Source organism: Leptonotus elevatus, chromosome 12 (assembly GCF_054856555.1).
Source record: "Leptonotus elevatus isolate MCC_2025b chromosome 12, RoL_Lele_1.0, whole genome shotgun sequence".
Lineage (NCBI taxonomy): Eukaryota > Metazoa > Chordata > Actinopteri > Syngnathiformes > Syngnathidae > Leptonotus > Leptonotus elevatus.
The window spans coordinates 7,316,150-7,341,149 of NC_141250.1; the positions used below are offsets into that span (position 1 = coordinate 7,316,150).

The 25,000-nt window shown below is 40.0% G+C and overlaps 1 protein-coding gene across 4 annotated transcripts in view; it reads left to right on the plus strand.

Annotated features, from left to right (window-relative positions):
* Positions 1-25,000, plus strand: part of nalcn (sodium leak channel, non-selective) — a 75,981-nt gene that overhangs the window by 21,326 nt on the left and 29,655 nt on the right. For all 4 annotated transcript variants that reach the window (XM_086091748.1, XM_086091746.1, XM_086091747.1 and 1 more), the window contains 5 exons: positions 10,447-10,578; positions 11,262-11,429; positions 13,415-13,606; positions 14,816-14,953; positions 16,109-16,183. In XM_086091748.1, the coding sequence (XP_085947874.1) occupies positions 10,447-10,578; positions 11,262-11,429; positions 13,415-13,606; positions 14,816-14,953; positions 16,109-16,183 (705 nt within the window). The remainder of the gene's footprint in view (positions 1-10,446; positions 10,579-11,261; positions 11,430-13,414; positions 13,607-14,815; positions 14,954-16,108; positions 16,184-25,000) is intronic.

The window sequence follows — 25,000 nt, forward strand, 5'->3', positions numbered from 1 at the left end:
GAAAGAAGAGACTCTAATTTTTCTTTTGGCATGTTCCATATTTTTATAGCAATAGAACACAATATTATGTGGGCCTTGCAAAAGCAGTCAAAATCCAGTAAAACATCCGGGAGCGAAGAGGGTTGCTTCAGTGAAAATGGCTAGGGGTCAATGAGTTAACATACATATTTCGTTTGTCCCATAAAATGTTATACTTAGCAGCTCTCTGCTTTTTACTGATCAAATTTGCACGTTTGCAAGAGTCATTTTAGGTTTGTATGTTGATGGAATTGAGATTCAGTCAATATCAAACAAGCAGAGCACTGAAGTTTGAACGACATGTAGATGTGCACTAATGACGTTGCTAGAACAATCAATGACTTTTAAATGACATCTGCACAAGGCAGCACACTGTTGTTAGCCTTGTGGTCAGTGTGATCCAAACGGCGTTGCTTTTGAGATAAGCTGAACACAGCGTGCAGCTGGACCTCTGTTGATAGCAGCGTAGGGCAAAAGGCTGACTTCATGCTGCGAGAGACTGCCGATAGAGTGTATAGCTATGAGAGAGATGGTGAGCATCAACACACAAATGGGTAAGGAAATTAAAAATAGAGGAATGTGGAGGGGGGACTACAGCATGTGGAAAATGCAGTGTGGTGTCCCCTCCAGAGCACCATCATCACTTGGAGGTAGGATTTAGATAGGGATAACCAGAGGGATAAACACAGCTGACTTCCCTCTGAGCCTTCTGCTCCATTAAATGGATTACCCAGAGCAACGCCCTCTCAAGAGAATTTAGTGGGATATCCTGCAAAAAGTGAAGCTGTATATTCAAATGGTCGGGTTTTCAGCATCACTGCGCTTGTGTATCTGCTTGTAGATTCCCCTGCAGCAACGCACTTGAGAACAATGGCGAGTCAAAACGCAAAACAATCCACAAATATGGTAGACATTCTGTGCTGTTGAGCACCTGAGGTTGAACACAATCTGCTCTATGACAATGATTTGTTCAAAATTGTCATCAAAGAAAACAATGTTGAATTCATCTCTTCCAGGGTTAACCTCTTTAGGGAATGTTCAAAGTAATGGTTTTTTTTCTGAACTGTCACACAATTTAAAAAAAGAAGTGCTTAGTTTTAATAGTAAAAAAACAAAACTAAATAAAACCAAATTTTAACACTATTATATCATTATAAAAAATTACACTCAATTTTGGTTATTGTTGCCTTAGCCATATTTCTGAGTAGCCAGGCCAAAGTGTACGCTCATTTTGAATGTTGTGCAAATTCTACATGCTTTTCTATGGTCATCACCAGATTTTCCACACCATCTACAAAATATTCCAAAATTCTAGAACAGGCTCCCCAGACTGTTGCCGGCTCATACTGGAAAAGATTATTGTTGATGGCTGCTTCTGATCTACAACCCAGGCCTAAAATACGAGGGCCATGTGAGAACATGTGTTCAATTTAAGTGCTTTACTTTGGAGGGTAAAATAGACATTAGACAATAACCCACCTCAAGAAATTAATCTGACATCCGCAGTTGTCATTTTTTGATAAATGATGGATTTTTATTATTCCCTCAAACCATGGCCCAACACACCATCTATCGCTTAGCTTTGTCATTCGTAACCGCATTGAAGTGTGCTGAGCAGACAGGCAGACTTGGAGGTCCAGACTGCAGTGCCATCTGCATAAATGTACAGGAGGTGCGAGGTGGGAGCTTTTGTTCTATTCTGCCTTTCTCCAGAGTAATTGGCCATCAAATGATGAGAATGTTTCCACGCTGACACATGGGTCTTACCAACACCAACGCTGAACCCACCAGACTCTTTATTAAACAGCCTCAATGTACACATGAAGGCCTCTGATGCACTTGTAGACATTGCTTATCCAATTTGGTAATGTGTGCGCATGCATGCGTGTCTCGATGGGAGGGCAGCAGCAGTTGGAGATAACACACAATTGATTGACCACCTGCTCTTTTTGGAGACAGCAGGAAGTTCTCTTTTGAGGGGTTACAAAGCCAAATAGCCAGTGGCTAACACAGAGTCTCAATGTGTTTATCTTCCAACCTCAGTTGAACTTGAATATTTATATAAATGTGTGCTGAAATAAATCCAACTTTTAAAAAAAAAAAAAAAAAAAAAGCTCAAGTAAAGAATAGACATTGAAATCCATTGCCAAAGGTATACTGTTCCCATTATAAAACCTTTCACAGTATTTATGTCATAAATGCACTCCTCTGTTGATTTGTTTTTCTTTTTAGAAAGCATAGACTCACACAGAGGTTAGGCTGACTGAGATTGGACATGACAAAACAGTTTGACATTTCCAGGAGCCAGACGCTCTCCCCCATGGGTCTTTTGCCTGAAATGAATGTGTGTCGGTGCGTTCGTGCGCGTGCATGCGTGCGTGTGTGTGTGTGTGTGCAGGTGGCCAAAGAGGAGCTAGAGGAGGACTGACAGAAAGGGCCCGCTTGAGCGCATGAAACACTTGCTTTTCTCAAAGTACTGACTCTGGCCATATTCTATGTCAGCTTTGGAGAATCGCCCCGCTAAGACGACCTAGGCCTCCTCGCTGGAGAGCAATGTGCAATCGCAACCTTTATTAAGGGGCGGGGTGCAGTGTGCACATCAAGCTCAAAGGACAACCTTCTTATGTTGTTCGTGCATTCCCCCTTTATTTCCTTCCATCAACTGGTGAAATACCCGTGCACCTCTTCACACAATACTTAAGTCTCATCACTTTCTTCACATCATAACCATAACATAACATCATAACCAAAAATGTAGTAAAAATATGTACACATTGTATTTAATCTCAGAGGTGTATTGTTCATCAAACATGGGCTTGTGTCCTGTTGTACTGCAATTGCACATATTCAATATTAAACAATCTTATGTATGTTAAACTTTTTAAAGTGAAACTAACTGGAATTTAAAACGTATGCTTAATTTATAGCTCACAAACAGTAGCTCCATGGAACATAAACATGGACACCCAACACAGTGTGGAGCAACGTGTTTTAAGAATAGACTAAACAATATACAGTTACAACTCGGTTTTTTTTTCAGATGGGAAAAGGTATATAGTTGGGAAGAGGCATTCATATTTGTTCAGGTGCGCGACACATCTGACAATTAAAAGACAAAACAAGAAGACAGAACAATTCCGAGAGAAATTCTTATTCCTTGAGATGTCAAAATCAATCTAAATCTGTCAGCTATGCGACAAGATAGTTTCTCCTCTGCTGAAATTCTGCTAGTGTGAAACCCATTTTTGCTTGTTTGATGTACTTTTTTATTTTGTTTTTAGCCTCTGGCGGGGACTTTTAAACACTAGGTGCAGTACAAGACAAAAACACACACTAACACGTTTAAAGTGAGACATTTTGCAAGAAGAAGCTACACACTGTGCAAAAGGGAACACTAGCAAGCTTTGGACATATAGCAAATATTCAGACATTAGCACTGAACACTGTGACCAACATGACATGCACTCAGTTTTTTATGCTGTGATTGAAAACTCCACCGATTCAATGCAAAACAAAAAAGTGTGGTGTGTCAAGTTGTGCACATCTTGGCGAAAGCTGCTGTTGAACAAATAATGCTTTGTATGTAGGCACTAGTGAGGGAAAATGTGATGCAACATAGCAAGGCAAAGTATTTATCTGAACATCCAATTTCTTGAACAGTGGACCCAGACAAAGCGCAAAATGTAGAGGAAATAGCTAATCAGCAAATGGGAAAATTCACAATTAATCAATAAAATACCATTACCACATTTTTGGAATAATCTTCAACAACGTTACTGGCATATTACAATTTATGTCAATTGAAACTGAAATTACGAAAGACTAGAATAATAGGGGGAAATGTATCATTGAATTTTTAATCCTTGGGGTATTCTGACAATAGTACAGTGGTACCTCGGAGTTTGAACATAATTCGTTCCTGCAAAGTGTTCAAAGTCCGAATTGTTCAACCTCCGAAACATTTTTTTCCCATAGGAAATAATGTAAATGCAATTAATCCGTTCCCATGCTCCAAAAACAGAAAATTCCCATTTTAATTTCTATTTATGTAAAAAAACATATACACTATGTACAGTATTTTAAACAATAAAAAACACCTTACCTTTTTTGTTGTGGTGCGATGGCATCAGTGGATGATAAATGCTATGTTAATGCTTGCTTTAGTTCAGTGCTGAGTTTGTGTATTTTACATTGGGTATATTGTTCGACGACTAAGCGGTCCTTGCGTGCGTTGTTTAACGTCAGGCACGTTGTTGAACAGCTAAGGGGGGGGGGGGGTGGTCCTCGTGCCAGTATTTACAGAAGTAGTTACGGTAGTTACAACGGCGCGATAATCTCCTTCCTAATTTCACTATGGTTCGTAGCACTGTATGTTTTTCTTTGCTGCCACTGGCACTATTGTCTTTCTTTGGGCCCATGGCGAAGAAAATTGTTGTGGAAAAATAAAAATGCACTAGCGAATGTATGGAGAACCTCCGGGAGTATTGACGATCTGACTGGAAATTAGCAGTTTATAGTCTCAACTACCGCAAGGTGAGCATTCGGCATTGCTCAGCTTTTCTCGGCTTCACTCGGCTACCCGTTTTCAAGGTACGTTCGGCTTAGCTCGCTTTGCTTGAGTGTTCGAATTCCGAAAATGAGTTTAAACTCCGAGGCATTTTTTCCACCGATTTTTTGGTCGAGGTCCGATTTGTACGAGTTCCGAGACGTTCAAACTCCGAGGTTCCACTATAAGTAACTTGTGTTAAAAAAAATAAAAAAAAGCATATTAAACCTCATGTAAAACTTTGCCGGGAAAGTTAATGAAGGTTTGATAATCGATTAAAACAATTAGGAAGTCAACAAGCCGCATACAATGGATTGTGTTCAACTCGTTAGTTATCTATTAATTCACTATTCCAACAGCTATCTTCTCAGTGTGACACAAACTGGGATCCAACAACACTACAGAGTTGTGTTCATAAAGCGTGCCCCGCTGTAATTTACTGTTAATAATGGAATCATCTAGAGGATTTATATGTAATACCTGGAACATTTCCCGCAGCTTTGACCACAGAGGCAGGCTTATACAGACTGATGGCTTCTTTCTCCTGCTCCGTCTGTTCGTTCACATTGCCAAAGAGAGCAAATGCTCTTTTCTGCCTCGACTCGAGACAAATGCGAAATGTGTAGCATGAAGCCACCAGATGACTGCTCACTAAAACCTGCAACACTTTTCTTTGAAGGGACTCAGTTTCATCTGATCTATCGCTTCAATAACCCCAATCAGACACTATTAGATAGATACACCTCCACATTGTAATAGGATCCAACATAAGAGCTGCGGGAAAAAAGCTGCCCTTCCAAAGATAATACTGCTCTGTTATCATTGTCTGTGTAAGTGAGGTATTAATTTAACAGTATATTTATTACAGATAAATATTTGAATACATCTTTGTTAACAATCATGGGAGAAATTTCTGATCAAAAAACTGTATGTGTACAGTTGCAATTGAGAGATGGCAAAACATCTCTAAACGTACACTTGTTTCAAAATCATGAGCCAGTGATTATGAGACTGAGTTTAGGGAAGTGCAGTTCAATCTTGATATAGCATTGCACAATGTTTTAAATATGCACATTTAATTTTGACACATTTGATTCTTTTGTCTTGCCACCATCTACGTATGTATTCTATTCAACTGTGTTAAATTATAACTCTCTCACAGAGTCAATTAAAAGCTTGGTAAAGACAATTCATATTTAATCGAGCTCTTGAATTGCTTCTTATTGTATTTTGGCAGAAGGTTGTGAACAACATGTTATGAAATCAAAATGACATTTAGGGCTGTGGTTTATGTAAAAGCATTTCTGGGTTGGCAATCTACAGCATCTAAGCAGTGGCAAACAACAACTACAACCTTGGGGTCTTAATAATATCCGCTGGGTTTTGCCACCTCTGCCTTCTTTTTTTGTCTGGCCCTTCATACTTGAGCATATATACAGTATGCTGCGGCTGATTACAGTCTGGATCAAATAAAGTCTCATTCATATTCACGAACACTCCGACTATGTCACTTTTTGTTCATTTCCGGCGTGTTTTGTGTCCCAACTTAACGAAAAATTCACCCAGCTATTTTTTTTCTCCTCATTGTCCCTCTTGATAACACGGATTAATTTCCTTTTTCATCATCGATATTTACATTTTCTCGATCATGCAATCCGAAGCCACGAGTACTTCTTTAGTATATGGCCGTATGGCATACGTTGCAATCTACAAGTTAAGTAAATAGTAACTGCTAACAAACCAACAATGATCCTTGCAGCATTTATGTATAACAAAAGTCAAAACCTCTGATGTTTCAAGTGAAGAACAACGCCAATGTATGGTCCATCACCATGATGATAATTATTGATAGGGTAATACAGTGAGTATTAATTTCAAGCTAAAACTTTTTGTTTTCAAACAATATTATTTCACAATACAGCCGTGTGGTGACTACTGCCGCCTTAACAATGCTACCATGCCCGACCGCTACCCTGTTCCCCACAACCAGGATTTCTCTGCGCACCTAGCGGGCAAGCAGTTGTTCTCCCAAGTGGACTTTGTTTGTGGATACCATCAAGTCCTGGTGCATACCTGAGATATCCCTAAAACGGCTGTGGTGACTCCGTTTGGGCTGTTTGAGTTCCTGAGAGCTCCACGAATTTCCGTTTCATCCGCCAGGCGGCCCACATCATGCACCTGCTCTATGAGGCTCTAAGAGGCAAGTCCCCTAACCAGCGTATTGTGTGGAAGGCCGATGCAAAGGCCGCATTCAACAATATCAAAGCTGCCTTGAGCTGTGCCACCATGTTGGCTCACCCATCACCGGCGGCCCCAGTCACAATTACAACGGATGCCTTAGATCTGGCTGTTGGTGCAGTGCATGAACAATGGGTGGATGGAGCCTGGCAGCCCCTAACGTTTTTTAGCCGTCGGCTGTCCCTCAGGGAACGTAAATACAGCACTTTTGACAGGGAACTCCTTGGGCTTTTCTTAATGATCAGCCATTTCTGTTCTTTTGCTGGAAGACCGCCCCTTCACGGCGTTTGTGGACCACAAACCCCTGACGTTTTCCATGTCCAAGGTGGGGGAACCGTGGTCTGCTCGTCAGCCACGCCAGCTCTCCTTCATTTTCGGAGTTCACCACGGACATCCAGTATGTCGCAAGCAAATCCAACCTGGTTGGGGACTGCCTCTCCAGAGCGGTGGTTGGAACTCTGGGTTACGACTGGAGGAGGTGGTGGTGGGGGAGTCATCAGGTGTTAAGCTGTTGTGTAATCTTTCAACTGGCCTACCATGGACCTACTGGTTCCTGCGAACTGGCGTTGGGCTGTTTTCGAAGCGATGCACAACCACTCCCATCCCGGCAGGAAGCCGTCCGAGAGGTTGGTTTCCCAGATGTTCGTGTGGCCAAGCCTTAAGAAGGATGTGCGATCCTGGGTGGACTCTTGCATAGCCTGTCAGCGGGCTAAAGTGCATCGCCACAACAAGGTCCCTTTTGAGCTTTTTTATGTTTTTGAAAGGAGGTTTGACCACGTCAACGTCGACCTGGTGGGCCCGCTTCCTCCATCTCATGGGTTCTCCTACCTTTTAAACTATGGTGGACCAGACGACCCGCTGGCCCGAGACTGTTACTCTCAGACTGCATCTGCCAAGGTGTAGCCCATGCGTTCATAGCCACGTGGGTTGCATGTTTTGACATCCCATCGGGCCTCTCCTCTGAGAGGGTCTCAATTCACCGCAGAGCTGTAAAATGCTGTCGCAGATAGTCTGGGGATCAAGCTGCACCAAACCACCGCCTATCACCCTCAAGCCAATAAGTTGTGTGAGCGTTTCCACCGTTTGATGAAGGCAGCCCTACGTGTGGGCCTAACAGATGGCAACTGGGTGATGCTCTTACTCAGATGTGCCTACAAGGAGGACCTGCAGGCTTCTTCCACTGAACTTGTTTACGGCCTTCGGGTGCCGGGCGAGTTCATCCTGGACGCCACGGTGCCCTGGTCACCTGTTGGGCAACGCTCCTCCCTGCTGGAGACTTTCAGCACATTCTCTTCAGTCCCTACTTCACAGCGTGGCGCCCACGTTATCTAGATCCCCTCTAACCTGCGCACGGCGGAATTCGTTTCTGTGCGCCATGACGCGCACTGTGGTCCGCTGTGCCCCCCGTATGACGGGCCGTTCAGAGTCCTGCAGCATGGGGATAAGGATCTTGTTATTGACTTTGGCAGAATACCTGAGACTGTCTTGATTGACAGGGTTAAACCTGCCCATGTGGACACTTCTGGGCCTTTGGAGTTGGTCCTGGTCCCACGCCGGGATTGTCCTCCTGGACCTGCTGCCCCGGCCGCTACTGAGGTCACCTTAACCCCGTCGACACCTTCCGCCCCTCGCTGAGACGGGTCCAGGTGCCCCTCCTTCTCCCCAACCCCGTTGTTTCGCACCCACCGTGGTCGAGTTGTTGTTCCGCACAGACATGTGGATATTGACTATGGGTGAATTCTGGGGTGGGGGCCTGTGTGGTGCTTGTTGACATAATTCCCCCACGGAACAAACATCTGTTGAGTGTGTTCACGAGAGAGGAGTTAGAGTGGCAGACTTCCTGTTTGGTTGTTGAGTGACGTGATGTTCTGTAAAGTATTTTGTGACACTCCTCCTGCGTCTCCTTGGCTTCAGCACCACAGAAGCTTCCTTTGACAACCAAAACTGTACAACAGCAAGTATTTCATGAAAACACTCCACAAACGGGATTTGTAGGGGTGTAGCAGACATCGGTTTGAACCGTAAACGATTTACAAGATGCAAGTGCATCGGCTAGAATTAAATCAAATCATTCCATTTTGAAATATATCGTGATACGTATCGAATCATCTTTTACAGGAGAGATACATCTTAGAAGGAAACAGTACATTGACAGTACTGACAAGTTTATTCAAAGCTATATAAAATGTCAACAAAAAGGTACCCTCTCGAACTGAGCTGTTCCAAAATCGAATCATTCCACTTTCAAATTGAACCGTCCTGGAATCATTTCGCACCCCACATATACAAAAACGTATCTAATTGTCTTTTATGGAGGGATGCACACCCCTAGTGATTAGATAGATGAACTAGCACCGACGAACAAACAAAATTCATGTTTTTATTGCCTTCACCGCGTACGTTTAATTTCAAAATGTTGTCCTCAATGTCGGTGTACAAAATATTTTTTTACATTGGCCCTGAATACTTGCAGTTAGGCAGATTCTTTTTTTTATGTACAGTACATTTCATTTAAAAATAATAATATAGATGTATGTGTTATAATGGGCGGGGGTTCAAGTCAAGTCTTTTTTTAATTTATATCACACTTTCAAACAGCCGCAGCTGTCACAAAGCGATGCACTGTAGGGGCTTTCTATGTCCACTTGTAGACTCAGCCACAGTATACGGCTATTGTCACTCACCTTCTCCAAACAGGGTTAAAAAGTGGTTCGTAAAAACAAAGTAAAAGTGAGTGCATGGCTTTAGAATTCTTTGTTTGTCTTCAAAACATGGGAGATGAGTGCTTTGAAGCAGAAGTATGTTCTTTGAAAGGCTGTTCTGGCAGGCCACTGAGGGAACTTTATTTACCAACATGTCGTTATAAAATATGTATTTTCGGTGGTCTACACACTTTAAATATTCATGCAGGAAAACATGTAGGATGTAATGTTAAAAAGTCAAAACCATCATAAAAGTGGATATACGATATCATTAGATTACTGTTTCTGCTGTGTAGGTGGATTGATGGCAGCAGTCCCATTCCCTTGGGCCTATTTGGTCTGCCTAAACATTTCATCTTCCTCTCATCTTTCAAACATTTTGTATTTTTTAGGGTGAGCATTCTATCCACTCACAAGCTGTTCCCCCTCTTGCCACACACATGGAGTCCATCCAAGGTCGTGATCACATCTGTTAAATTGTTTCCGAACCAACACACAGAAAGTTTCGCCCTTTTGTCTAAATAAGTGCTGTGTTTGTATGTGTGTGCGTGCGTGCGTGTTCCCTCCATCACTTTTTATTTGTGTCCCGATTGTTTCCATCTTGTAGGCGTTCAATTCCACGGCACGTCCCACGAGAAATAACACACAGTGATTGCCCCTTTCTCCTCTTATTTCCGCCGGTGTGAATACACACTGATTTTGTTGTCTAGTTGGATGTTGTTTTCAGAAAAGCCTCTTGATTGCTTTGAGTTTTCCAGCAGTCTGCCTGCTGGTTTGCCAATTTTCCAATACACATTGTAGCATATGGATAACATTATTCCTGTGTGTATTATATATTATTAGCATTGTTTGGTTGGTTTACATGGAAGCCAGAAGGTGAACTGAAATGGAACGCAAATTAAAATGACAGTTCTTGCAATTTGCACTTATTTGTTTCCACAGCAACTGATGCGCTCGTCTGTGTTCCACATGTTCATCTTGAGTATGGTTGCCGTTGACGTGATCGTTGCTGCAAGCAATTATTACAAAGGCGAGAACCACCGCAGGCACTATGACGAATTTTACCTAGCAGAGGTAAGATGTGTATTTTCTGCTTAGTTGTTATTCTACAAATATAATATTAATCAGAATACTGTGTTTATGCTAGTAGGGGCACATAGAACATTATTGCAAAGAACATTTTGAAAAGCATCAGATACCTGAACACAAACGGTGCTGCAACACATGTAGACATACCTTATAGCTAAGGCCAAAATTAAGAGACCACCCTTGTTTCTTTAGTTTGTTCATTTTGAATGCCTAGTGCAACTAAAGGTACATTTGGTTGGACCAATATACCGATGACAACAAAAAACGCTCATAAGAGTTGAATGTAATAGCTGATTGAGACATTTTCCGAAGGCTTTCTTGATAATAACCAAATTCACTTCACATGTTTGTTCATAAATAGCTAAGACATTGCACTGGCAAAAACAATGCTTTTCGACATTCTATGTTCTTTTGTGTGTGAGTTAGTCCCTTGATACATTTTTAGTGGAACCAGACATTAAAATGAACAAGACACAAAAACAAGGCAATCTCTTAATTTTTCTCCCTTGGCTGTATAACAGTCCCCACTGGCATATATTATTTATCCTCTTCAAAGACTGATTCATATTACTGTCGTACTGAGAGGATGGGATTATGCTGAATCTCTAAAATTGTGTGTCCCTATGTCGATATTATGCTGCTCTACTTCTGTGTTTGTTAAATTCTAGGTGGCCTTCACTGTTCTGTTTGACCTGGAAGCTCTGCTAAAGATATGGTGTCTGGGCTTTACTGGCTACTTTAGCTCTTCCCTGCACAAGTTTGAATTGTTGCTGGTGGTGGGCACTACCCTGCACATCTACCCAGATCTCTACCACTCCCAGTTCACCTATTTTCAGGTTAGAAATCATTCACACACACTCATATACTGTTTAAACGGCTATCGTGTTTGTACATATCTTGAGGATATTCAACTTTTGTTACTTGGACTAGTTGTGTACTGTATGTATCACCAAGCACTGTGTGGTTTTACACAACTAATTTCAAGCCTATAGCCTAAGTGAATAGGTGGATTTACAGGCTTTGCTGTATGTGTGCTGACAATGAAAAGCTTGTGGACAATTGGAAAAGGGGGAGGAAGGAAGGTCTTCTTGATGGGTCTTTAATGAACCCTGACCATACAAGCTGCCTTTGTGGCTCTCTTGTTCCTTCTCAACAGCTGCTGTTCGCAATTGTCATGCATATTCTCATGCAATGGTTATGAGAGCTTTTGCCCATTTAAAAATAACTTGGTTTACATTTGGCTACTAATCAGTGTTTGGAAAAAACCAACAGCTCCTTACACTTATCACAAATGCTAATTTAAAGCTTCATGTATTTCTGTTTTAAACCACTAATATGTCCATGTATGACTTAAAGTATGTCCACCCGTCATATCAATTTTCCTTACTGGTGCTTAAAGGAGTATTCACACACCTCAAGATAATATGGTAATTTTTCCCTAAAATGACCTTTAATGAATATCTCATTCATGGTCATTGCAAGTTGTCCACCGATTTAATTCCATGAACTTTACATCCCAGATTGACATGATGCCATTTTAGTCACAAATGATTAACCTTAAGTCTCTGGCAGCAATAACACATACTCCCTGGCAATAGCACAAGACAAAATGCTAAGTTATATGGTATTTTTACTCTCCAGTTCCTTTCTGTCAAATTGAGTGGTGTTGTATTCGCCATACCAAATGCTCTTTCAGTCTTAACAAAATGTCACATGCTTCTCCAGCCTCAGTTATCAGCTTTGACACAGCATAGAATGATTTTTAATCAGCCAATTGAGCCCTCTTCTCTCTGTGTGCTCAGAATTGCAATGACTTCTTTACTGGCGTGAGTCAACAGCTCAGTCAGTCTGATTCATTCAGAAAGGCAAAGCACTGGATGACTCTCGGACCTTTCAAGCTTTGCGGGGTGAGGGGGTGTGCTGATTTCTAGCCAATATTGGTTTAAAATGAATCGGATGTCTGTGACAGCGACAATGTGTTACAATACATCATGCAGCTACATTTCATGCAAATCATTTCAACGTCTTGCATTCAAAGGGCATACATTTGGAAGAAAAGCTAAAACAAACCCAAGTCTGCAAGTGTGGCCATATTTGGTACTGGTGCGCTAAGCTACTGAACAGAAAGCAGAAAGATGCCCCTTGGTTTGGGCGTGAAGTAATTACAATGTAAAGCCCTGGCTTTGCTTATAATGAGGAGGAAACAACATGATACAAGTAAAGCATATGTGACTATACTATCATTATATTCTTAAATTTTTTTTATTTTAAAAATGCGAAAATCGAGCACATTCCTCATATATTCAGCGTAGAGGAGCTCACCATCCATCATGGCTCCTTCTTTACTATGTCATGGCAACCCATTGCCATTTGTCCTGTTTTTCAGCGCTTAGGACACGAGGACAACACATTATTTCCTCAATTTTTTTCATGCCGTTTATGCGGCAACTCTGCCAATCTCTTACTGTTGTCATTCTGAAATCACTCCGCCAACAAGAGGTGGCACAGCAGCATATAAACAATAAATGTGTTGTGACAGTGCACTACAATGTGATAACTGCACTGTGAAAAAGCCTATAAATCAAGTTTTACTACATGTTGTGAACAAGTTCTATGCGCAATTGTGCAGTACTGAAGATATTCTTTTATTTGCAGATTAACATTTCGGCATATTATGATCATTCGTCGATGTTATGTTCAGGCATGTTTATACTCACCCAGTTCTACAGTTTCTATATGTTTTGCCTAGTTTTAAATTGCATTTTCACATATTTTGTTTTTGCATTGTGTTCACATTAAAGACAAATCTTTTCCTCCGAAGGTCCTTCGAGTGGTGCGTTTGATAAAGATCTCCCCAGCATTAGAAGACTTTGTCTACAAAATATTTGGACCAGGAAAAAAATTAGGCAGCCTGGTGGTGTTCACAGCCAGCCTCCTCATCGTCATGTCGGCCATCAGTCTGCAAATGTTCTGCTTTGTGGAAGAGCTGGACCGCTTCACAACTTTCCCCAGGGTAAGGAAAACAACTCGCTCTACCCCTGAGAGGGAAGGCATCCCTCTGAAATCTCCAGGGATACAGAATTGTGATACTTTATCTTGTAAAGTATGCCCTTATTTTTCAAATTTTTGTCTAGCAAAACTCTCAAGACTTTTAGTAAAAGTACATTTATAATAACTTTAAATATGACTTAATTCTTGTAATTATGACTTTATTTCTGTAATCTTAGAAATGTATTCTCACAATTTATAAATTTCTGTTGTATAAAAGTATGACTTTTTTTAATCTATATTTTTTATATCAAATTTTATATCTAATCTATCTAATTTTTTTACTTCATTGTTGTCAAATTTTATTGTAGCAAAACTCTCTGACTTTTATCTCATATATATTTTCTTTATTTATTTTTGTAATATTAGTAGAATTACATTTATATTCACTTTAAATATTTGACTTAATTCTTGTAATTATGACTTTATTCCTGTAACCTCAGAAATGTATTCTCACAATTTATAAGTTTCTCTCGCGAAAGCATAACTTTCTACCAGTATATATTTTTACTTCAGTGTTGTTTTGTTTGTTTTTGAAAGTATAACTTCATTAAAACATTTTGGTTTCTTGTAATTATGATGTTTTTCTCTTATGTTTGCAAACATATGCCTTTTTTTTCTTGTGAAATTGTGACTTTTATTTCTTTAATGTTTTTACTTTATTCTATCAGTTGTGTCTTAATTTTTTATTTATCTTTTTTTCGGTATCATAACAATGAACTCAAATTCAGGAATAGGACAATCCAATTTTTTTAAGAGTTTTGTTTTTAATACGCTATATTATTTCACTTCACAAGACTGTTTGCGCATAAACAGAAGCCACTGAAATATTGTCTGTTCTGTGTGGCTCACACCCACACGTTTGTCATGTTAGTATCTCTCCTGTGCTGGCAGACCTGTAGGTTGTATCATTATTTGCCATGATTGGACTGTGGGAGTAAGAATGCGAGTAGTGGGGAGTTGAGGTTGCTATTTGTCGGTGAAGAAGAAAGTGCAGGCGTGTCCTAGCTTTCTCTGACCTCTACGTGCAGTAGATGATTATGCTTCTAAATCTCACAATGGCAGGGTGGAAAAAGTGGTTAGCAAGATGCATTATATGCATTACATCTTCACCTTCTGTTGCCCTCCAGCCTCTTCACACTCTCACCTTCTACCTTATCTTCCTTCCCTGTAGGCATTCATGTCCATGTTCCAGATCTTGACGCAGGAGGGCTGGGTAGATGTCATGGACCAGACCCTGGTCGCAGTAGGTCACATGTGGGCTCCAGTCGTGGCCATTTACTTTATTCTCTACCATCTGTTTGCTACCCTGGTAAGACTATTAATGTGCTGCTGTAATTTTAAGTTGATAACAAAGTCAAAATAAACAAACAAAAGATTAGAGGTGTCAAAATGAATCAATGATCAAACTGTTTTGATAATGGTTAAACATTCAGAACAATCGTTTACCTTAAAATTGTCCAAATCTTCTGATTTCGGCCTAACAAAAGTAAATATTTTCTGATTTGCTTAGTCCTCCATGAAAGCAGACTGATTATCTTTGTGTTTGAACAAAATACACATATATACACTACAGACATATGGAACATCCATTTTTACTTTTACTGGAAAACTGTGCTCAACATTCATGGTCCAAACTTTAACCAGTAACTGAATCATAATCAATTTAAGAGAAAAAATATAGTCAAAATGTATTACTAAATGAATCATTATTTACAGCCACTCTATGAATAACCTGTAGTTGGCATGTAGTTAAACCTGTAGTTAAACCTTAAGTGACTTCAGAAGTGTAGTATCAAATTGTAAACCTTCACATTAATCTGAGTTTCAATTTATTTTCCCTATTAATATTGAAATCCAAAATGCTTTTAAATGTTCCAATAAGTTTCTAACTATAAAAAATAGTCCACTAAAGCAGACTTGACTAAAAAAAATTGAACATAGGAAAACAAGGGTGACATTTAATTTGAATGAACATTATTTGTAAGCAGCATAAAAGCAAGCAAATGGCGAGCAAGCTCCATGAATTGTTTTCTTATCTTAAGGCATTTAATTAGTTACTGCTTCATCACCCCGTTATGCTTCCTCGAGCTTTACAGCCTATCAGTTGGAGACGTGAGAAGTGCTGACATTTTAGTGTTTGTCCTCCTAATATTGGGAAGTGTCCTGATGACTCACACCTCCTCATCCCAGACGGACAGGATGTCTTTGAGGATGGAGCGAGCAGCAAATCGAATTAATTATTTTGAAGGACCCCTGTAAATGGCGACAATGACCCGAAAGGCCTCTTCAAACCCAAATAACAGACTTCTTGAATCTTTCTGGCATGACTTCTTGTGCATTTTTTACAGGCTGACCGTAGGCTCGGGCCTAAATTACGGAGGCTGATTGCGCTTTTGAAAAAAAAAACTCACATTGTAAAATCATGTGTTCACTTTCTCCCTCCACTCCCTCTTTGGCTTTCTAGATTCTGCTCAGTCTTTTTGTGGCAGTTATATTGGACAATCTTGAGCTGGATGAAGACTTGAAAAAACTCAAACAGGTAAGGAGTTTGATCACATTTTTACTTAATGAGCACAACCATAACATACAATATTCTCTTTCCACTGTTCTCTCTACCATTTCCCATTCACTGCAATATTTTATTTAAGTGCTTCTCTGATGCCAGCTCGGGAAGAGTGACAGGACTGAATAATGTATTCACATGTGGGCAGGGCCTTTCTCGCCCTTTCCTCATCTCCAGATAATTCAGCAAGTGGGCAGAGCTAATTAGCAGTTGTACACGCATAGACGTGCAGACACAACAGGTCAACTTCAATAGACGCTGCTAGGCTTATGTGCATTACTAGCGGAATAACTGCAGGTAGACCATTACATCTGGTAGTGAATGCTTTAAAAAATGTCAGTTAATTAAGTGAATATGGGAGAAAACATTTATTTGTACATAAAACAAATATTTATTAATCAGTGTTATTATATTAAAATATGTATCCCAAAACAAAATTGTGGAGAAATTCACCGAAAACATCAATTGGTGGAAAACCCAAGTCACATTGCTGCCTGAAACATAAACATAGATGTACTCAATGTTGTGGAGCAATTACATCATAATTTACTGATTTCATGTAAAGTTTGATGGTCTGCAATAGGGCACAGGAAAATCACTCACAACGTGGTAAGACGCAACATTTTAATGTATCTGAGATACTGTTTTAATGCTTTGGTAGGTGCAGCTGTCTTGTTTAGCAGTGCAAATGAGACAGTTAAGTATTTAATTTGTGTGTGAACAATAGATAGAAACTCACCCCGGCTGTTAAAAAGGTTTTAAAATTATTAAAAGATACTAATCAAAAATAGTAAAAATTAAGTCATGTGTTTTTACTTGCTATTAAATTTTGTATTTTTCTAACTTTATTTCAGTTCGTATTGAAAAGTGTGTCAGTTGCGCAAGATTAGTTAAATGTATTAGTCGCTGTGGTCATGAGATGGTATTAAAAATGGCACAAAATAATACTGAATATAACTTAAAAATGACAATAAATGATACTGATTATAACTTAAGGATTTATTTACATATCACGTCTTTTTTTTTCTTTATGTCCTAAATGGTTAAAGGAAGGCACTTATTTGTTCAAAGTGCATGATGCTTCAGACAACTAATTGGGGCACATTACACGGCCGAGCCACTAGTTGAGGAAATACAGTCTGTACTGAAAATGTAATAAACAAACAAAAACAGACAAACAAGGTAATAGCCAGGGATTTACATACAAATTTTGTTATGGTCCTTAAATGAGCACTAGAGGTTGTTGTTTGGTAATCATATTTTGTTTGATGTTCATACGGGCCCACGGGCCACATTTTGCCATAGCCTTTGCAGCCTCTATGAAGTCAAACTAAAACATCAAATATGCACTGCTTTCATTTTGATGTGTGTCAGCAATGCAAGCGAAGAAGAGCAGCGGGCTTCAGTGTTGACAACTTAAATATATTGGCACTGTATTCAGTGACTTGAACCATTATAGCATTTTTTTATGCACTATTGTCTTCATGTTGGCAACATGTTTGTTTTTTTGAGAGAGCTCAGTATTGTTCATCTGGTAATCTTACTGATTCCACATGTCATCATCATTGCTCTCTTTTTTTATTTTTTATTTTTTTTATTATTGTGTGCGTGTGCGCATGCGTGTGTGTGCACATACGTGCGTGCGTGTTAGTTTGTGCTCATTAATTCACCTGAGACCTGTTCAAATCCCATACCCTTCACCTTAACCGAATACTTCAGAATCCCACTGGAGTCGTGAAGTTGTCATGAGACCAGAGGAAGGATCAAATAAAAGAAAGATAAAAACAAAGTGAAATCCAGCACCGACCAGACACCACCTACTACTACCCACAGAGTTACAAACCAGAATTTTTCACCAACCCCAGAAACATCTAAATTCCAACAAATTAGGTTAGCAACATTCTTATTTTCAGCACGGTGGAAGGAAGAAAGTAATTTGCCTGGCATGATTTTGCAGTCCCAAGAACAGCTATTAGAGGGGGGGCTCATAATGTCAGCACATTTTAAAAATATTTAAAAAAAAAATTGCACACTGTAGACATGTTTTTGTGTGAATGTTGATTAAATCGCTATTTGATATGACTGTGACTAAAACATTTTTTCACAATGCAGTTTAAAATTTTATTTTTTATAACAAACTCTACTAGGGCCACATAAGTGGCAATACAATTTACTGCTTTATAAAAGGAAGACATTACATTTATATTTCACACATTTAAGTTAGCATGTTGGTGTGGATTTTGGCAACCATTTGAGTTTTTCCACATGGCAGCTTCAGCTTTTTTAGCACAGTTCTGTAAGGGCAGTGGTTGGGTGCCCAATCTCTTTTGTAACACAAGTCAATTTCATGTGAGGATGTATTTTGACAGAGTGTCAAAGCCGTGACTTAACGAGACCTAGATGACTGTCCCGTTGTCGTACCCACATTCAGCCGCTCGGCCACAGCCGACATGTACCGCTCAAGTCTCGCTAGCAGCACTTTCTGTAAGAGACAACAAATTTAAGATGGCCACCATGACGTTTGCTGTCCATGCCATGATGGCCACTTCAAAATAAAAGCCTCTCAAGTAATGGTCATGAACATTGATGTAGTCTTAGTAGTCTTTAGTAGTCTTTTATTCTGAAGTTGACCATAGGAATCAACCATTGCAGCTGCTAACTTGACTTTTCCAAGGGCTGCTCTGCTTGCAGTGATGCAGTTATTGCTGCAATTACAGACGTCCCTTGCTGCAATATATTTGGTACGCAAATGTGCACTGAGGCAATTTAATCTGGCGTATATGACTGTTTTCAGAACACATGTGCACCTGTGCACTGTTTATGTGCACCCCTGGTAATAAACCTTGCAGATGTATACCTGAATTTACCACTACAGTATGAGATTAATGCGCAATAGTGCATTGCTGGATTATTACTTCATATAGCATGTCTATGATAACTGCATTTAAAATGATTTAGAGCAAGTGGCGGTAAACGACATCAACAAACTCATTACTTAATTCAAGTCAATGGATTTTGCCTCTAATGACAGGGAACATTTCGTGTGGTAAATATAATTTATAAAATGGTAGCCTAGCCGCATTGGCTGATATGTTTGGTGGTTACAGGAAATCTTTCCCTAACATCTTATGTCTTCCATCTTGCTCCATACACGCTTTGAATATTAGTTGAAAAAAACTGTCAAACATGTCATCCCTTCTTGGATGTCATTGTACTATGCTCTCACCCGTGACGAGACCTGAAGCATACAGTGCATGCGTGTGCGTATGTGTTTATCTATGTGTGCAAGTATGGCACATTGAAATGGAAATTCAAATGTGCAGTCGAGCTTGAAGCAATAAAGCTTACGTGCACAATTATGCATGCTGCCAATGAGCCATTTATCAGGTCATTTTTAGATATTGTTTGCTAAGGCTAAAGCTAAGTGTTATTATTTTTGTAGTTTTATTCTACAGCAGCTAAATATAATCTCCAATAACAGTTATTCAAGATCATTATATACAGTACATCCGCCACTGCACTGTGCACAAGCTTCCTATCATCCACGCCAACCCATAGCTATATTCACAACATAAGAACTGAAAAGAAGTTTGGCTGATGCAACTTGTGATTTTCTTTCCTTTTTTTTTATTTGTAAGTGTAATAGGTCAGCATCATGCTGTAAGTACATTCCTGCAGCCTCAGTAGAAGGGCTATCTGTGAGTCATGCCCTATTAAAAATGCACACCTTGGAGGGCCAAAAAGCCTGTTTGGCTGCAGGTATTTGCAGAATCACCTCATGACTCAAGAGCTGAATGCGAAGCAAAGGTTGACTTCATAAAAGCACCTGCAGAACAGACTGCAAGAAGTACATGCGTGTCGTAAAAGGCACTTAAACAGCTGTTGCTTTTATTTCTGTCTAAACAAGTCAGTCCTTGCCTTGTAGAGTAGCAATATGTCGCACTCCAGCCATGGCAACTCACTCCATGTTGGATTGTACCTATGCTCTCTATTTATTCTCAACATAAAGCTAGGCTTCATTTAACACAAGACAGGAAGCAAAATCCAACCATAGCTTCTACTACTTCTTCTACGCCGCTGCATTAGCAGTCGACGAGGTAGCACAAAGAAGAACGTCTTCCAGGTTAAGACAACACAAGCTCTGAATGCATCCAATCAGCACCTTGTTCTGGAAGCGCTTCCATCTGTATTGCCTAACGTGGATCGCCCAGAGCCTCAAATTTCCAGTGGTCAGTCAGTGGTGTAGCCCATGGTATACGCGGGTATATGACGTATGCCCACTTATTTTTCAGTCAGTACTGCGTATACCCATTTTTAAATCCACCCCGTTTAGTAATATATAGGAGGATTACGCATTTTTTTACTCAAGGATGGTGAATCCATGGCCCAACCTCCTTTGCCACTAATTGTCTAGTACCCCTTGCCTTCGCTGATTAGATTAGCTAACTTTAGGCATGAGGACTGATGAGCCAATCGGCGGCAGAGTTGGGCAGTTCGTCCCGGGGAAACTAATCCTTTAAATACTGTCCTGAGCTGTGACAGTGACCTGGCATTTTAACTCAACGGATGCACTTTGTGCTCATACACCGGATACTTGCTCACAGTGTGGGTTCAATCCCCGGGGAGGGCGCCACAGGTTAAACACTAGTACATAATCAAGTTTAGTTTTGTAGTAGCTAGGCTGGTAGTTGATTCTAAAGTAAGTTAAAACACAAGAATGAGGACAAATACTAAAATATTATTGAGGGCTCATAGTGACTGTTTTTCGGTATTTTTGTTCATTGTTCACTAGATATTGTTTTACAACATTTAGACTCTAGGCCTATATTTGTCTCATGATAAATACCAGTACATTTTACGTTAATTCGGGCTTGGTTGTGTTACCAGTAATAATTGCAACCTGCTCGTAATCAAGTCATGATAATTCTATTATTGTGAGCAAGTAGAAATTAAGGATTTTTCCTTACATGTCACTGTTTGTAAAACAGGAAGTTTTTCTGGACTAATTAAAAATAAAACAATGAAAATTTAGGTAGCATATACCCACTTCTCCAAGGACCACTACACCACTGGTCAGAGTGGAGCAGAGTGTGCTTAAAGTGTATTTCTGAACGCACTGTTAGATAAAGAAATGTTGCTCTCTCGTTGCAGTCTGTTAAAAACCGAAACCAAACCTTGTTCTCTGTTGTTTGTCCATAAAGGCATCTGTAACATAGGGCAGTCTTGGTGGAGTCCAACCGTCACTGGGAATGAATCCAACTTACTGCCAACAATGTGGACCAAATTTATTCCTCTCCACATCTCACATCCACCTCTGCGTTCCGCGTTGACCCTTCTCTCTCCTAATCTTCTGCTCCATCAGCCATCCATTCAGCCGCACCAACGTAGACTGTCCAACAGGGCTGACAAAATTAGGCTGTGAAAAAACACAAGCACGACCCCCCCCCCCCCCATTAAAATCAATGCTGGTTTAAGCATCCTGCCGAAAAGGCACCAACAAGCACCGATATTCTCCTGCGAAGTCTCAGCCGAAACACTGAAAACAGTCCAGAGATAGTTGCCAACTCAGGCCGCCATCTTGGTGTGGTAGGGTGTCAGTTCGGGGTGGAATGCTGTATCCTTTTATCGGCAATTTATGCAGAAATAAAAAAAAATCTGAAAGGTTCACATATATTTTTCTCCAGCTGTACGAGAGTCTCCCATTTCTTGACAGCGAGAGAGACAAAAAAATCAATACTTCTAAGACATGTGTTTTGCCAAGTTTAAATGTATTTTAATGTGCTGTATAGGAGGGATAAAACTATGGACAAAAAAATATAGTCTCTTCAAATCATGTTTCTTCACATGTGGCTCTGGAGCATATCCCCTGCAATAAACGGGGCTTCAATGTAGTTATAATGTTATGGTTACTTTTCCTAGCCTTCAATGCTACGTATGACCAAAAATAAAAAAAAACACACACACACACAAAAAGTGAGTTAATAATTTAGATGCTCACTGAAATTATTAGTCTGTCAGAGCGTATGACCAATGTGTAGGTTAGTTGCATGACTCCTTACAGATTCTTGATTATTGGATTGTTTGATTTGTAGGAGTTTAGAGGCTCCGGCGTACTAGTGCCTGACCTACCTGTAGGTCATTAAAGTCACTTAACTAACAACATCTATCATCATTTGTATTCTGACCACAGGCCAGCTGACTTGTTTCCGTAAGTAGTACTGACAGCCCATTTCTCTTGATTTCAGGCATTTCTACAACTTACTTGGGTGGGGTGGGGTTTGTGGCAGAGGGTCTTCGGCCTCCTGGGTAGTCCCACATTATCAGCTTCCCGTGCCACTTCTAATATGACATGTTGGAAGTGAAATGGTGAGAAGCCGTGCCTGAGAGGTGCCTTCATCACTCTGCACAAATAGCGATCCATTATCATTTGGGAGGTGGGAGCAAGTTATCTAGAACAAACATAATTTGAAACCACATTGTTGTGTGAGACTGAAAGCACACACACACATGCGCGCGCACACTTATCAGTGTTGATTAGGATAATGCATTTAGCGTGTGAAATTAGGTTTGCTCCAAAGGTTTAATAAAAGGAAGGCAGCAGAGTGGTAGACAGACAGCAGAGGAAACCAGAAGTGACGCGCCGTCACTGCACACCCACACACTTATCAACGTCCTTAATGCTTACAGAAGATGTGCCACTTGTAAAAATGCTGCCCAATTCAATGTGCGTTGTGCTATGAGGATGCTTTTATATGCTGCAGTGACACATCTTGTTTTTTCTTGTCACACTGAAGACCATAGTAATTGGCTGTTTGGCATTAGAAATGATGACGTGGGACGTTGTTGCTGTGCCTTCATCTGTATCACAGTTTGGTGGGCTTCAGTGATGGGAAAGGCTGATGTCTCTAACAAATCATTGGCACCTACATGTCCATGAGGCCAGAGGGAGGTGCAAGAGATAGGCGGAAATGTTTACCCTGTGCCAGGAAATATCCAAATTGAGGGGGAAATAGGTGTTTACCCCTTAAGGTGCAGTGCTGATTATAATCATGTATGTGTGCTTGTAAGAAAATGTGTAGCAATCACCCACATCCTCAGGCCAAGTAGATAAGTCATAAGAGGAGAAAGTGTTAAAAAGTACAAATCAAGACAAAAAAAAAAAAGAATTGCTAAATTGCATCTGTGTGCTTCAGCAATAACAACGGCAAGCAAACATGAACACCTGAGTAATAGTGAGAAATGAGTGTGACTAGCTGTACGAGAAGAACTCTTATTGGTATATCCGTGACAGTGTATTTATGTAATTCATCTACTACTAATGCATCTATCTACTAATGTTCTTAGTGCCTATTCGGGCAGTAGGCGGGGTACACCGTGAACTGGTTGCCAGCCAATTGCAGAATTTTGAAATACCAGGATAGAAAATTCTGATCCATAGATCAGGACAATGGGGTTTGGAAATCTGGATCAATTTAATCTGGATTCGAATTTTTAAAATACTGGGCCCAGGTAATTTAATTTACTGTTCAATACATTTTATTAACTGTTGTATAAGTGTCAAAATGTTAAAGTGTCAGAAGTTAACCACTGCCTTAACTGTATAGTGATACTAATTGATGCAATGCAATTGTGACTCATGCTGCAAAGGCATATATATATATATATATATATATATATATATATATATATATAGTATTTCCTAATGTTGGGATCTAACAAATGTATCCACACTAAATGCACACGCACGAATGTTATGATTGCTAATATCTGAGTCAGAAACCATAACCGACTCCTGCTTCTGGTTTCTTGTGCGTCAGAACCACAATTGACTCACCGTCATGTTGTGTTATATTCTGGATGTTTTTTTGTTTTATGAGGACTGCATACATGATAAGATCCGGTCTGTACTATATCCGACTACACTGCCATCTAGTGAGAAGTCTCCTCATTGTAGTAGATAGCTCTATGTAGGCATTAATTGTGGTATGATGGATGGTCACCACATTGACACATTTATATTGCTGTGTCATGTCAATCCATAATAAAAAATAAATAAAATAAATAAGTCTGCCGAGAGTTCCTTCGATTTTAAAGATCTAATGTAATAATCTGGCACAGTGGTAATATTTTTATTGCCCAACATTACCCACCCGTGTTGTAAACAGAGGTGAGATCAGCATGCGACCGTCAGGCTACATTCGGCATTTGTCCAATCGGCTGCGAGAAATCAAGTCTGGAGATGAAGCAGGAGCGTAGGTATAAATAAGCTTTATAATGTCTACTTACTATTAGTACAGCTGTGACAGAAACATACAGTGGCGGTGTCAAATAATTTGTGCTATTCTAAAACCTAACCTTTCATCTTCCGCATATAAAGCAAACACTTGAATTCAACCTGATCAAATGCACTATTGAGGTGATTGTGTTACCACCTGACTGTTTATTAATTAAACTAAAAGCCTGCCCTCCATTTATGGGACTTAATGGAGCGAAGGCTTATTTAGGGATTTGCGACAGAGAAGAAAGCCTTAAGTAGACAGAGAGTGGAGCGCAGAAGAAAAGAGCGTTCCCCCTCAGAGGATTTCCGATACAATATGCTCTTATCTCTTGAATGTCACCTTCAGTTTTCAATTGGGAAGCCACCGCAGGCGTCTGAGATGCTCTAACAACATGGCAGTCATTTTTATATACAGTATATAAAAATACCATATCTCGTTAGTCTTAAGGCAATTTATACTTGTATCTTAACAAACTGATTTTGTTGTAAATTATCGTATAGTGGTTGGGGATAAT